Here is a 14,707-nt window from a genome sequence, read left to right as displayed (position 1 = left end):
TAAAGTTCTTTAATGGAACTGATAAATCTATCAGCACAGCATCCATTTAGAAGCAAGGTAAGGGTCACATATTTACATACTTTCCTGCTAAGCTGATACAATTCAACTAGATAAATTATCATATTAAGTTTACCCTCCTGAGTTAAACTGATGGAGTTCAAAATTGTTTTCGATGGTTGTCATTAATCGCTGTTACATCTTAAATGCTTGCTTTGAAATCTAATTGTCTTAGTGTATCAAGGGTCATATTAATATCATTCTTAATGGTAAATCTTTGTAAAACATGTTTATTCTGCTGATGCTATTACTCAAGCTATCAAAGATAATAAGAAATAAAGCATATTTATTATCAATAAAAACTTAATTTAAAATGTACATTTTGTGATTAAAATTAGCTTTATAAACTTCAGTGTGATTTAGTTTCATTAAGATTCCTGGTTAAGCTTCAAAGCAATATAAATTAATTCTTCTCAAATAGTATTTGGTTAAATGCCAAACATACAGCCATCAAAAAGCTGTTTAAAAGCACCACTATATATTTCTTTTGGAGTAACATGTATTGTCCAAAAGAAAAGAGTTATTCTAAAATGAGAAATGCTTTTCTCTAAATAACAAGACATATAATGATATTTAAAGTTAAATTATATCTAAATATTTATTTTTACATGATTATTAAAATACACTAACATTTGTAATCTAAAAGCATCAATAATATACTGGTTCCCATTGTGAGAAGTAATAGGTCAAAAAAGCAACTATTTAATCAAGTAACCTATCTAAAAGTCTTTAATTTCTCTGTGGGAGATTATATTTATATAATAAAATAAACCATATGACTGTAAAAAAGAACAGCAACTTAAAAGTTCTATGACATGTTTTGGAAGACTTCTAGAAAATTTTGATTCATAATTAAAAGTACTCAAACTCTAATGAATTTTTTTTTTTTTTTGGCTCTCATATAACTGAGAGGTAAAGTAGTATCTTATTAGCTCCCACAGATTGAATTACCACCTCAATCATTTAATCAATATTTACTAAGCATCTATTAAGTGCCAGGTATTGTGCTATATCTATGCTGATGTTTTTCAAATTTACCTCTCTGCTGATTTCCAGACTCACATCTCCAACTGCTTTTTAGACATTTCAAGCTGAATATCCAGTAGATATTTTAAACTCAATATATTCCCAAAAAGAATTCATTAGCTTTCACCATAAATGATACCCCTTCTTCCATATACCTTTCCTATAATTGTATTTCTATCCTAGTTATTCTTAATCTCAATACTCTCCTCTGGGATTATTTCCAATTTATCCTATATGTTATCTTTGTAGATAGTTGTTTCCGAGTTATCTCACCCATTAGATTGAGATCTTTTTGAAAGTAGTGAATAATTTTTGCTTATTTTAAAAAAATTTCTAGCACTTAAATAGAGTACCTGGAATATAACAAGTTCTTAATAAAAAGGACTGTCTTATTGCTTCCGGCATCATCACCACCACCACCACTACCATTAACATTTACATGGTGCTTTAAGGTTTACAAAGCACTTTACAAAAATCATATTTGATTCTTACACTTCTGGGAGGCAAGTATTATTAATATCTCCATTTTACAGATGAGGAAACTGAGATAAAGAGAGGTTAAGTGACTTTCCTTGAATCTCATAGCTAGTAAGTGTCTAAGGCAAAAGCTGAATTCAGATCTACAGGGACCTGGAGGTCCTATTGCTCCATGTACACACACATGTAAACACACAGCTAAAAGATGTTCTATTTCCAGAATTTTGGGTGTTTTCACTGACTATCCTCTATGCTTACAATTCTTTTCTTCCATTTTCAGGCTCCTTGGCTATTTTCAAAGGCCCTCTAAAAACCTACTTTATACAAGAAGCCTATCCTAATCCATCTTGATGTTATTTAGTGCCATCCTTCCACTAAGTATTCCCAACACATTTGTGTGTATATGTGTGTGCATGTATAACTCTTGTTTGCATGTTGAAAATAAGGACTTCCCTCCCATCTTTGTATTACTAGCATTCAGCACTATGTCTGATACATAACAGGTATTTAATAAATGCTTACTGACTTATTTTGTATAATTAGGGCTGCTTAATTCTACAAGCTTCTTCCTTAACTTACTGTTTTTTCGTACTCCACTTCTACTATCTCTATCATACTAAACTATCTCAATTTACTCAACTGAAGTGTGTTAATGATTATGATAATAATTGGTACATGTCTTATCAAGTAAATAAATCTCCTCCATCTCATTCAAAATCCCTTTCTCCTCCTATCTCTCATTCTCCTCTGCAGCTCAGTAGTCATCCTTTCCAAACCCTATTCTTCTTTGTGTTCTATTTCCCTATGTCCTTTGGAACTCTTTTCTATTGCTAATGAACTCCCCCTTTATCCTAGAATCGATCCTCTTAACTTCTCTTCTATATCCTCAAGACTACCAAAACCTAGTTTTCTCCTTGAAGACATCATATCTTGGAGTACTCTTTTAGACTGGCTATTCCTTCTTTCAGAACATTCACAAATTAAAAGAAGCCTTATTACCAGCAATATTATACTTAATAGGAAAAAAAAAAGCTGAAGGATAAGCTGAGAACTGCTCTAACCTTGACTTCAATACAGAGAGATATATGCTATAAATTGTAATGAATTATTTAAAATAATTTCCTTTAAAAATGTCCTCTCCATTGTTTTCTTCTTTCAGTTCTTTATGATGACTATAGCATCTTATTCACAAGGAAATATTAAAAAAAGGAACACTCCCATTCCAAAGAATCTAAGAAGTCACCTTTTTCCTATTATATAGCAGGACATGAACTTAATGTTATTCTAAAAAAAGATGATGGAACTACTTAAGGAAGAAGGTAATCAGAAGAATCTATTAGTGTATGATACTTCAAGAGACATAATCACAAGAATTCAAAAGTCAAATGGGAAAGAGACATACTTATATTTTCACAAATTCATGACTCTGATGTATTTTTTTATTATTACTATTATGAAACTGACAAAAAGATCATCTCTATACTCCATGGGACATACAAATGATTTTGATTTTTCTGATTATTAATTATTAGAAATAATAATTACTAACATTTATGTAGTACTCAAGTTTACAATGCACTTCACAGATAATTCTCATTTAATGAATAATTCTTAATAGTTCTACAAGATAGTTATTATGATGGGGATGAACTCTGAAACTGTCCCCCTTGACTTTTGGGGAGAAACAATGGGGGTGAACTCTGAAACTCTTCTCTGAGAGACCCACCCTTCAGGGCAGTTAAGTGATTTCATTCTGTTGGAAATCTTGGCAGGGACTAGCTAGACCCTGTATTGAATTGAAGATTAGCCCAGGACCACACCCAGTAGCTCGAACTTAAGTGGTCTCATTCAACTGGAGATCTGGCCATGATATTCCTACTGAGTGGCTTTAACTTCCAAGATAAGTATTTTCTTTTCAACTGGAAATCTAGCCCTATGGGCATTGAATCTCATTCATTTGAAGCCCCAGCCTCAGACTTCTTATAATAAAACAATTTTGAACTCCCAATCTCTGCAGAAGTCCGAAGCAGGATTATGCCTTGCCAAGGAACCTCTCTTCTTGGCACAGCTGCCTGCTAGGACACTTGCCCACTGTGAAGATACCCTCTTTTCAGTGATAACTTTTATTTCCCTTACAGGGCCTCTTGTCACTAAGAAGTCTGTTTTCCTAGCAAAACTGGCTTCTCCATGCCAATAAAAATCCCTTTTGCCATTCAGACTTTTCAGATTCACAAATTCTTTCCTGTTGGACCTGTGTACCAACCAGAGAAGATTCTCACATCTCAATTCTCTTACTACTAGAACTGCAATTACAGGCATTGTCCTCATCTTACATATAAAGAAAACAATATTCAGAAGCTTATGCTATTTGTTCATGATTATACAATGACATAATGTCAGAGGCAGGATTCAAATCCAGGTCTTTATTGACTCCAGTATTCTAAAACTGTGGGAAAACCTTTGCATTTCAGTAATAAATTAGGAAAGAGAACTAGTTTGAGTTTCCCAGGGAAGAAAAATGGTACCTTTATATACTCTTTATTACTTCCTCTTCCCAATTCAGTAATTGGGGGTATTTTTTATTGTTTGAGTGGACATTCTGATAATTTTATATATGGTTTTCTAGTGTTTTGGGAGTATGTGTTGTTGTTTTGTTCTTTGTTCTCTGCAAGCATGAGGGAGGTGATTCCATGACATGTTAAGTGAATTAGATTTAAATTACAGAGGGCTGTGAAAGATCAATTATCTCACTTTCCCCTCTAGATCCATCTGGGTCCAGTGGAAAGATACTGGAGATGGTCCTAGATGCAGTGGGAGACCTTGGTCTATTCAAGCTAAAGTTTTAAATGGTCTCAGTTTGATTGAAGCTGCACCCATTCAGTGATTAAGGCTAGGCAGCAACTGAGGCAAAGAATCTCTTTCACCTAGTCAAAAAATGAAACCAAAGCAAACAAACAAAATCCCCCAAACACCTAAATAAATAAATAAACAAACCAAGGAGGGAAAGACCCTCAGAATTTCTGACCAAAGTAGGAATAGTTGCTATTTATATTCAATCGGAGTCAATCAGGACCCAAGATTGTTGCTGTTTGTCCCTGAGATAAGAGAGGTGAAGCCACTGATTGAAGAACAACCAAATAAAACAAAAAAACAACTATTAAGAACTCCAAGGAATTCCTGCAGCCCTTTAAATTCCCTGGAGGTTAACAAAGCTGGGAAGCACTGAAGAGAGCATTCCTGATATTCTATAACTATAATGCAAATTAGTAATGGCAATACCACCATGGGAAGATGTAATGGGCTGAGGCTTGAGTTGATGCACTGAGGTCCCAACCACATGAGGCTAAATAGTAATTGGACCATATTCTATTAATATATAAGCTTGGAGAAAGAATGGTCCCCGCCCACTCTTTGTGCAAGGCCTGATGTGTTGTATAGGAAGTGACGATTTTGGTGGGTGGAGGCAGGGGAGTGAAAAAGGAAGGGGAAGGAGAGACTGTTTGCATTGAGATTGCTACGGCTTCTTCAGCTCAGATCTCCCTCTGTTAGCTGGCTTCCTGTCGCAGCTACCCATATTGCTATCATAATCTTTCTTGCCCATATTGCTATCACAATCCTTATTCACCTCTTCACTTCAATAAAGATTGAAGATTTTTCCCTTAACCTGAATTCCTGACTCTGGCTGATTTTAAATACGCAGTCATTACAGGAAGATACAACTGGCCAGAGTCAGCATGTTAGTTTTAAGCCTTTGAGTGTAACAAATTATACTTAATTTCCTTATCTAGCTTGACTTGCTCCTCTCTAATAGAGAACCTAAAAGATAGAGCTTCTCCTAAACTTTCTTTACAGATGCTGCCAATCTCTGCTTCTGAGAACCTTGCTTCTTTGTCTGGTACTGCCTCCTGCACCGGGTTCCTTTAAGTCTATCTGACCAGCCAGCCTTCCAAAAGCTTCACTGGGACTCCTGCCTACCCTCAGGGAACATCCAGTAGAACTTCCATTTAGTTTTAAAGAATATATGTTAAAAGAGGATCTGGGTTACAAAGCATTTATAAGTCTGGGATAAGTGGCTGGGACAACCAAGTGCAGTTTGGATCCAGATATGAGTCAAAAGAGATTTACAGATGAGACTCATAGCCTCATTAATTGCCCTCATCAGATGAGGTTTTCTAGTCACTGCAGACCATGCAGATGGGAGCTTCAACACCACTCTGTGCACTCTAAGATGCACAGCTGGGAAGAACTTTAGAGGTCACCTAACCCAACGAGCCGCCTTCTTGGTTTCACAGTTGCTACAATGAGGCCCAGTGTGCTACAATGTAGTCCAGAAGCAGCTCTGAGATCATGGACGCAGGGGAGATTCCCTGCAACAACCGACAAAAAAATGCACAGCAAAGATGGTGCAATCTGGAGAAACTGCGAGAACAAGAGAGACAATGCTCTCAGAGGGCAGTAACAGCCCCTCAGCTTTAGAGGTATGAGTTGCTGTGGCCATACATATACCCTATTCACATATGTTGCCTATGTATGTTCCTACTGATAAGTGCTGAACCTAGAGTCAGGAAGAAATTGAGTTCAAATGTAACTCTGTCTTCCTCAGTTTTCTCAACTGTAAAATGGGGATAACAACACATACCTTAAAGAGTTATTGTAAGGATCAAGTGAGAATAATATTTATAATGATATTTTAATAATAAAAATTTATAATTCAATGTATTAAATTATAATTATACACACACACACACACACACACACACACACACACACACACATATATATAATATAATGAGCTTATTAGCATGGTAGGTGCTAAACAAACGCTTGTTCCTTTGCTTCCTCTGTGAATATTTCCTGAATGGTATGGACCAGACACAGATTTTCTATATTTGTACTCTTCCCAAATAGGGTGATAACTGAGGAGACTGGTGCAGCAGAAACATCAAGCTGGCTTCCCAGCCAGAAGCTCTGGGTTCAAGTCACAGGTCTGCGGCTTTCCATTTTACCCTTAGGCAAGTGACAACCTCTCTAATCTCAGGTTCTTCTTATGTAAAATGAAGGGATTAGATTAAAAGACCCCTGAGGCCCCTTTCAGCTCTAAAATTTAACACATACATAGTATACATGAGAGGAATCTTCTCTTTTCATTTTATTTGTTATGGTATTTGATTAACTGTCTGGCTAGTTAACATGAATACCCAAGTGACAGATGGAAGGAGAAAGACCTAGACTAGTGTTCTGAGTTAATGCCATCCCACCTAGAGAAGCCCTTGAAACTGATCCAACTGTGCAAAGAGGGGCATATGAAAGTAGGTGTGTAATGAGATATGTGTAATTTATTCCACAGTTAACAAAAGCTTTCCTTAGTCATAGGACAAAAGGGACTTTCAACAAAGATCTTCCAGCATTTAACTTAAGCAAATGAGTTCCCTCAATTCCTATCAACTCCATATGGAAATTTAACAAAGTAAGATGTGATGATAGGTAATATTGGGACATCCTCCAAATTAGAAGCACCTCAAATCCAAACTTTTTCATGCCTCTAGGTAAACTGGAGCTCAAAAAGGCCAGAGACTCCAGACAGCTAGATTTAGGAAGATACAGCTTGAGCCTTAGCCTCATAGACCAATGTCATCCGTAAAGCAGCTTTGTCCCCTTTTAGGAAGGGGAAATGGCCCTAACTTATGGGAGAGAGAGATAGGGCCTTTCAAAGGGGATATTCCCAGGATTAGGTGGGCAGCAAAACAAACCAACAAAGGACAATGAATCTATCAGGAAAAATGGATTCTAAACTTGATCCTGCAACTTTAATGGGCATATGACTTTGCCACTTATAAGATAATTTGAGGAGGGAGAGAGCATTAACAACAGGAATAAGGAAGGCAAAAATCAGGAAACATTTCATGAGATAAGTAGCTACAACTCAGGTGTGAGGAAGGAGAATCCCTAAGGATTCAATAAATTAAGGATAGGGATTATAGGCAACTCTTGGGAAGAGAAAACCTTCCCAATCAATGCAGATTTCTCTCCAACATAAATCCTTAGATAGATGCTTAGGGCCTTGAAAGGTAAGTGACATGGCCAAAGCCACACAGTCAAAAAGTAGCAGATCTTCCTAACCACCAGGCCACACTTTAAAGTTATTAGAAAATGTAAAATCTCTCTCCTTCTTTCTCTGTCCTATCCTTCTCTCTCTCTCTCTCTCTCTCTCTCTGTCTCTTTCCCTCCCCCTTTCCTCTCTCTCTGTCACTCACACACTCACACATACACATGCACACGAAATGCTGTTATCAAACATAACCAAACTGTCAATAAACCTTTTTATTATAAAGTAGTATTTCTCTACTGTATTTCCCTACTCCTACCTCCCTTCCAAATATTTAAAATAGTTGTCTTAGCAATCTTCACAATGTCAAAATAAGGCAAAAAAGATGTCAGGATTGGTATTCAGGTAAAAGGATAAGGGGGTGGGGGAAAGAATCAGTGATCATTTTAGCAGAGGAGGGAAACTATAAGCCATGGTCTGAATTTTTCTGTCCCCTATCTTTGAATAGTCTACAAGCCAAGAATAGGTTTTATATGTTGAAAACAAAATCTTACTGGAACACAGGCAAATTCATCTATGTCTTGTCTATGTTTGTTTTCATGGTACAACAAACACCAGAGCTGACTAGTTTTAATAGTCTATAGGGAGCACCCTCAATAATCAGCATTGTTGCTTGGGATTCTGTAAATCACAAGGATGCTATTATAACTCAACAGTTCTTTGAGTATCATTCCTTTTGCCATACTCAGACATCATTTTTTAAAAAAATTCTGGTATACACTTATCATATAAAAATAAAATTAAAAAAAGAAGAGAGAAATGTTTTATTGTGTTATTTTGACTTCAGGTCTGAGTTAAGAAGAACAATCCTCAACTATTATTATTGAACACTCTGGAAATTATTGAACACCTCTAGACTTGTTTCTTAATGAATTTTGTTTAAAATTACAAGGCAAAATAGCATATATGCAGGAATTCAATTCAACAATAATTAGCAATGCTTAAATCCCAAGTAGTGTCAAGCTGCTTTTATATACTTCACATGTTGTCAAAAATTAAAACCAAAAAAAAGCAAGATCACCTTTCCTCACATATTTGCAGCTGACAGTTTCCAAGTTCAAACTATAGTTCTAAAAGCCTTTTTTGACACAAGTACAAAAGACATTTAAGTAACAAATTTCAAAATAAGTACAAGTGAGAAGCTTCTATACCTAACCTTCAATTTTGAAGTAATAAATCTATAATTTAGTGACATATTAAAAGAAAACTATGGGGCAACCAAATGGCACAGTTGATAGACACTAGCTCTGTAGTCAGAAGGACATGAGTTCAAACCTGGTCACAGTCACTTGACAATTACTAGCGATGTGACTGTGGATAAGTCATTTAACCTCATTGCCTCAAAGGAAAAAAAAAAGACAGCTATCAAGAAAAGAAGCTAATAGAATTTTATATATCTTTTAACTTATGAATATGTTCAATTAAAATCATTTACTTTTGGTCTGATGTTAATATCTGTGAAAAGACATTTTCAAAGATGAAATAATTAGGATCTCATTACAGATTAACATTAACAGATGAAAATTTGCAATAGGTTGTGATGACAGGGAACAATAGATCTCAAGTAAGCAAAATGTTATCTCCCAAAAAAAGAATTTCATTTTTCATATAATAAATCTGCACAATAAAACAATGATACTCAATTGTCATTTATTATATTTTGAATATCACCAATAAATATTTGTGGAAACTTGTTTTTTCTCTTTTCTTGTAAGTACCTACATGTTCTTGATTTTGCTTTATAGGCAAAACTTATAGACAGAAAAGCCTTTAGTAGGGAAAGGTTGAAAAGAACACAAAAGTAAAAGAGTGGAGAGTTATGTATAATGTTCCAAATTGCTCAGGTCCTAGTCAGTATCACTATTTTCTAACCACCAAGGCAGAAGGCAGTAAGTCTGATGTACTACACCAAGAAGCATCAATCAGTATTCTAGTTTCAGCTCTGCCACCCACTGGCCATGTCTACTCAAGCAAATCACAGATTCTTTCTGAGGTTTACGGTTCCTCTTTTTGTATCATATGTATAACAACCTCACATCACTGTTGTGAACTCTAAATAAGATAATAAATAAGCAAAAATATTTTGTTGGTGGAAAATAGTTTTATGTTATGAAAGATACAACTGATACTGTTACCTTTCCCTAAGGATAGAGTCGAATAGGGAGTAATATTATTCCATTTACTTCCTCTAAAGAGCAGGACTGCTTTCTGGTATCACAAGTGGATATATGTCATAATTTTCACAAATAACTAAGTTATTATGCTTAGTAATATATTGAGTTTTTATCCTTAATAAGATAACTAAGATTACCTTGGAAAGTTGGCCTTTTGGTACTACTAGATAAATAAAATAAAGGCTTAACAACTAATTAAAAATGAATGAAGTTTAAAAATCCAAATAATTTCTAATAATTTCTAATTTCTTCCCTAACTTCCCTTCAAAAATTAAGGTGTATGCTAAATGATGCCTTTAAAATTCAGTAAAAGAGAAACATGGAGAAACATGGAAAAAAACTAGGAAAATTAAGAAATTGATATTTCCTGTTATAACAATGTTAACATTGTAAACATACGTATGTGTTTTCTCTCTTTCTCTTTATTTGTCCCCCAATATCCTCCTCCTGCACCCTCCATCCCTTGATAAGTTTGATTAGAGGAAGACAAAAAGACAACAAATACGAGAAATTACCATACTGAGTAAACCAATTTTGCAATTTATTTTGACCCAGTAATGACCACAATGAAATTTCTTTCAAATATGCATTCATATAATTTCAAAGGTAAAAGAAAAACCTGGTAAAGGCCAGTTTATGTATACTCCTCATCTATACTTCTATCTCCCCATATATAATATTTAATAGAACCTGTTCTTAATTTGTATATTTAAAAATATAAATGAAAGTAATTCTTCCATACTTACCACTGTACCAAGAAACTGAATGCTCATTTGTCCACCTGCTTCTCGAGAAAGACACTGAAACAAAAGAGATATAATAGTGCATCAGTAGCCTCTCTCAGTACACATCTAGTTAAAACAATGAAAAGAAAACATTTACGTAAAAAGAAAACATTCTGAGAAGATAATTCACTTAATGAAAATAAAATGTATTTCATGTAAATATATTATTAATTATTTCAAAGAAAGTATTTATTTATTCTGCCTGGATTTTAGCATAGGAGAAGCATTGTTTAAAATAGTCTACTTTGGACTTCTAGGCTAGCTATTTTGGACACCTAGCTAACTTCCATTTCCTGAATTGGTACTATTTTAATACCAACCAACTCTTGAAAACTAAGTTTTGGTTAAGTTCAGAGTATCTACAAATGGCATTGGGAGAAACAATTGCAAGTAACAGCTTATTTAATTTTAATATTCCTAATATGATCCTGGAAAAAAGATGACTAGTACTTCCTAAGTATTTAGGTGATTCATTTCATGGAACATTGGACTTGGAACCCAAAGATATTGGTTTGATTATAGCCTCAAATAACTATTACCTGTGCCCCTTCACAAGTCATCAAACCACTCAGCCTCAGTTGTTTCATTTAAAAAATAGAAATAATAATAATAACATCTCTTTTACAAGGTTATTAAGAGGATCAGATGAGATAGTGTATACAAACAACCTTGCAATCTTAATGCATTATATAAATGTTAGGCATTCATACTTTCTGTGAATTTAATGATTGTCTCTATGTAGGTAACTCTCTCTATAACAAAATCTTTATAGACAATTCTCATTTCTCTTTTAAACTCCAGTTCTTCATTTCCTATTGAAATCTTGACCTTAATATAATGGAGTTAGGCAACAGACCTTTATTAATTGATGTTAAATGTTGGAGATACAAAGAAAGCCAAAAACAGTCCTTTTTGACAAGAAGAGTAGTCGGGAGAATTAACATGATTTGGTACATACAAGATATAACAGAATAAATGAAAGATAATTTGAGAAAAAAAAAACATTAAGGGAGTGGCAAAGAAATGCATTTCTGAAGAAGGTCTCTTGCAGAAAATGGAATGAGCCGAGTCTTGAAAAAAGCCAGGGAAACCAAGAGGCAGAGGTAAGAGACCAGAACATTCCTGGAATAGGGACAATCTATACCAAGGCACAGAGAAAGAAAACTAAGAATTGTATATAATGAATAGCAAGGAAACTAGTATAATTTGCATTATAGACTCTGGAAGTAATTATACTATAAGAATCCAAAAGGCTATCTAACAGGTTATTAAGAATATTCATACCAAAGAGAGAAATTTAAATTTGATTACAAAGTAAATGAGGAACTACTGAAATTATTGAACAAGGGAGTCAATGGCTAGTCATATATTTTATAAAAATCACCTTGTTAGCTGAGTAGAAGATGGTCTTGAAAGAAACAAAACAAGGTAGATGTAAGGTTACTGCAATTGGAATTATAACCAAAGAGCTATAAAATTGTGCATAATCCTTTGATCTAGCAATATAACTGCTAAATCTATATCCCAAAGAAATGAAAAGGTTGGGAAAGAGAGAACCTAATTGTACAAAAAAATTTATATCAGCTCTCTAAGTGACTAAGAATTGGAAAATGAGGAAACTGAATGCCCATCAATTGGGGAATAGCTGAAGAAGTTGTGGTATATGGTCAGGATGGAATATTACTGTCCTATTAGAAATGACAAGCAGGATGATTTCAGAAAAACTTAGATAAACTGAAACAAGATGAAGTGAGCTGAACCATGAAAATGTTGAACAACAGTAACAACAATACTGTATGATGAAAAACTGTAAATGACAAACTATCCTTAGCCATACAATGATCCAATACAATCCCAAAGGATTTGTAATGAAATCTACTGTCCACCTCCAGAGAAAGAACTAATATTATCTGAAAACAGATTGAATCATATTTTTCATTTTCTTTCATTTTTTTGTTCAATTCTTCTTGTGTAAAATGACTAATATGGAAATGTTTTCCATGATTGCACATGTTATTACCTGTATTAAATTAAATGTCAGGGAAGAGTATGGTGAGGAAGGGATAGGATTTGATAGTCAAAACTTTAAAACAAAAAACAAATGTTAAAAATCATTTTAAAATGTAAATATGTTATTTCCATATTTACATAAAATATTTTAAAGAAGAAGGAATAATTTTGGCAAGAGTTATGAGGACATGAACCAAGGTGACAACTATGCAAGGGAAGCAAACATACAGAAGGTAGAAACAAGATTTGGGAATGAATTAGATATATAGCATAAAAGTAAAGAGTCAGGGATAACACTGAGGCTGTGGTCGTGATTGACTAGGACTATGATGAACAATAAGAGTGAAATGTGAATTTGGAGATGATTTGGTAGGAAAGATAAGTTCTGTTTCAACATACAGTATTTGACATGTTGAAAGAACATACTCAGTTCTCAGAATCCTTTATCCAAATGTCCCTTCATTCAGTTACAGGTACCACTGTCCTGGTTATTCAGGTTCAAAACCTTGGGAATTTTTTTACTCTTCCCTCACTCTCCCTCATATACAAACAATTATCTACTTATTGTTTCTCCTTCCAGATAATTTCTGGTATCCATCCACTTTTCTTTCCATACATAATCACCTCTTCCATCTCTTCAGCCTCTTATCACTTTTTGCCTAGAATATCTTACAAGTTTATTAATCAATCTTCCTACATCTAGCCTCTCCCCTCATCTAACATTCACAGAGGTATCAAAGTGACATTCCTAAAGAACAGGTTGGACCATGTCACTCATCAGATAAATAAACTCTAGGAGTTCCCTACTGCCTCAAGGATCAACTACACAAATTCTTTTAATTTGGCATTTAAATCCTTAATATGATTTATATGACTCCAATATATATTTCAAGCTTATTATACATCCTTCTCATTCATATACTTTATAGCCTATCCAAACTGGACTTACTTTTGTTCAGATATATCATTTCATCTCTTATTTACACAGACTACCTCTACTCTCTGACATGCATTCCCTCTTCACTTCCATTTTTTAGAATTTTAAAATTCTTTTAAAGTTCAGCTCAAATACCTACAAATTATCCACACAAAATCTTTCTAATGCTCCAAACTGTTAGTACCCTCCCCAGATTACCTTGTATTTATTTGAATACATATATTCATATGTTTGTATGTTGTCTTACCCTATATAAAGTAAGCTCCTTAAGCTAAGGGTCTTTAAATCCTTTTTTTTTGTACCTTCACAGAAATCAAATACATACATCACTACTATATTAGTCACCAAATGAATATTTTTTCATGGATTCATCTATCCTGCCTATCGCTGCCAAATGACAAAAGATGCTAAAAGTTTTTATTGGAGGGACTACAGAGAAACAGACACATTGGTCTAGCTGTCAATTGGTCTGAACATTTGGAAAATAATTCAGAATTTTACTTAGTGACAAAAATTGTTAATATCTTTTGAGTCAATGATTAAACAACTAGGCACACAGTAGTATATTAGTGAAAGCAAGAGCAGTTAATACATAACCCTTTAAGGTCTGCAAAGCCCTTTATGCAGATTATCTCATCTGAGCTTCACAACAGATAGGTTCTATCATGACCCTTTTTTGAGGAATATGAAACTGAGAGGGATGAAATGATTTGTTAAAAATCTTAGAGGTAAAAAAAGTCTGAGGTAAGATATAGAGTTGGTTCTTTCTGATTCATATCAAACATTCTATCTATAAAGACAAAATAAAAGATCCCATATGTACTAAAATATTCATAGCTATACTTTATTATAGCAACAAAGAACTAGAAACAAGATAGATGCCTATCCATGGGGGAATAAGTAAACAAACTGTAGCACACAAATATAATGGCATATTATTGAATCATAAGAAATTATGAACATTAAGAATTTTGGAGGAAAAAAAGTTAGGGAAAGTTTTCTTCTGAGGCAGAACAAAGCAACCAGAAGTAGGAAAACAAGATAGAAAATGAGTTAAAAAAAAATATAGATAGGAAGAAAAACCTTAAAACTGAAACCCATATATAATCATAATGACCAAAAGTGGACCCAGAAA

The 14,707-nt window shown here is 34.2% G+C and overlaps 1 protein-coding gene across 1 annotated transcript in view; it reads right to left on the bottom strand.

The window, feature by feature from the left end:
* The window catches only part of PCCA (propionyl-CoA carboxylase subunit alpha), a 459,620-nt gene that overhangs the window by 67,332 nt on the left and 377,581 nt on the right, over positions 1 to 14,707 (bottom strand). The window contains exon 21 of the mRNA XM_051984074.1: positions 10,587 to 10,640. Coding sequence (XP_051840034.1) covers positions 10,587 to 10,640 — 54 coding nt within the window. The remainder of the gene's footprint in view (positions 1 to 10,586; positions 10,641 to 14,707) is intronic.

This window comes from Antechinus flavipes, chromosome 3 (genome assembly GCF_016432865.1).
Source record: "Antechinus flavipes isolate AdamAnt ecotype Samford, QLD, Australia chromosome 3, AdamAnt_v2, whole genome shotgun sequence".
Classification (NCBI taxonomy): Eukaryota; Metazoa; Chordata; class Mammalia; order Dasyuromorphia; family Dasyuridae; genus Antechinus; species Antechinus flavipes.
This window is presented reverse-complemented; position numbering and strand designations above follow the sequence as displayed.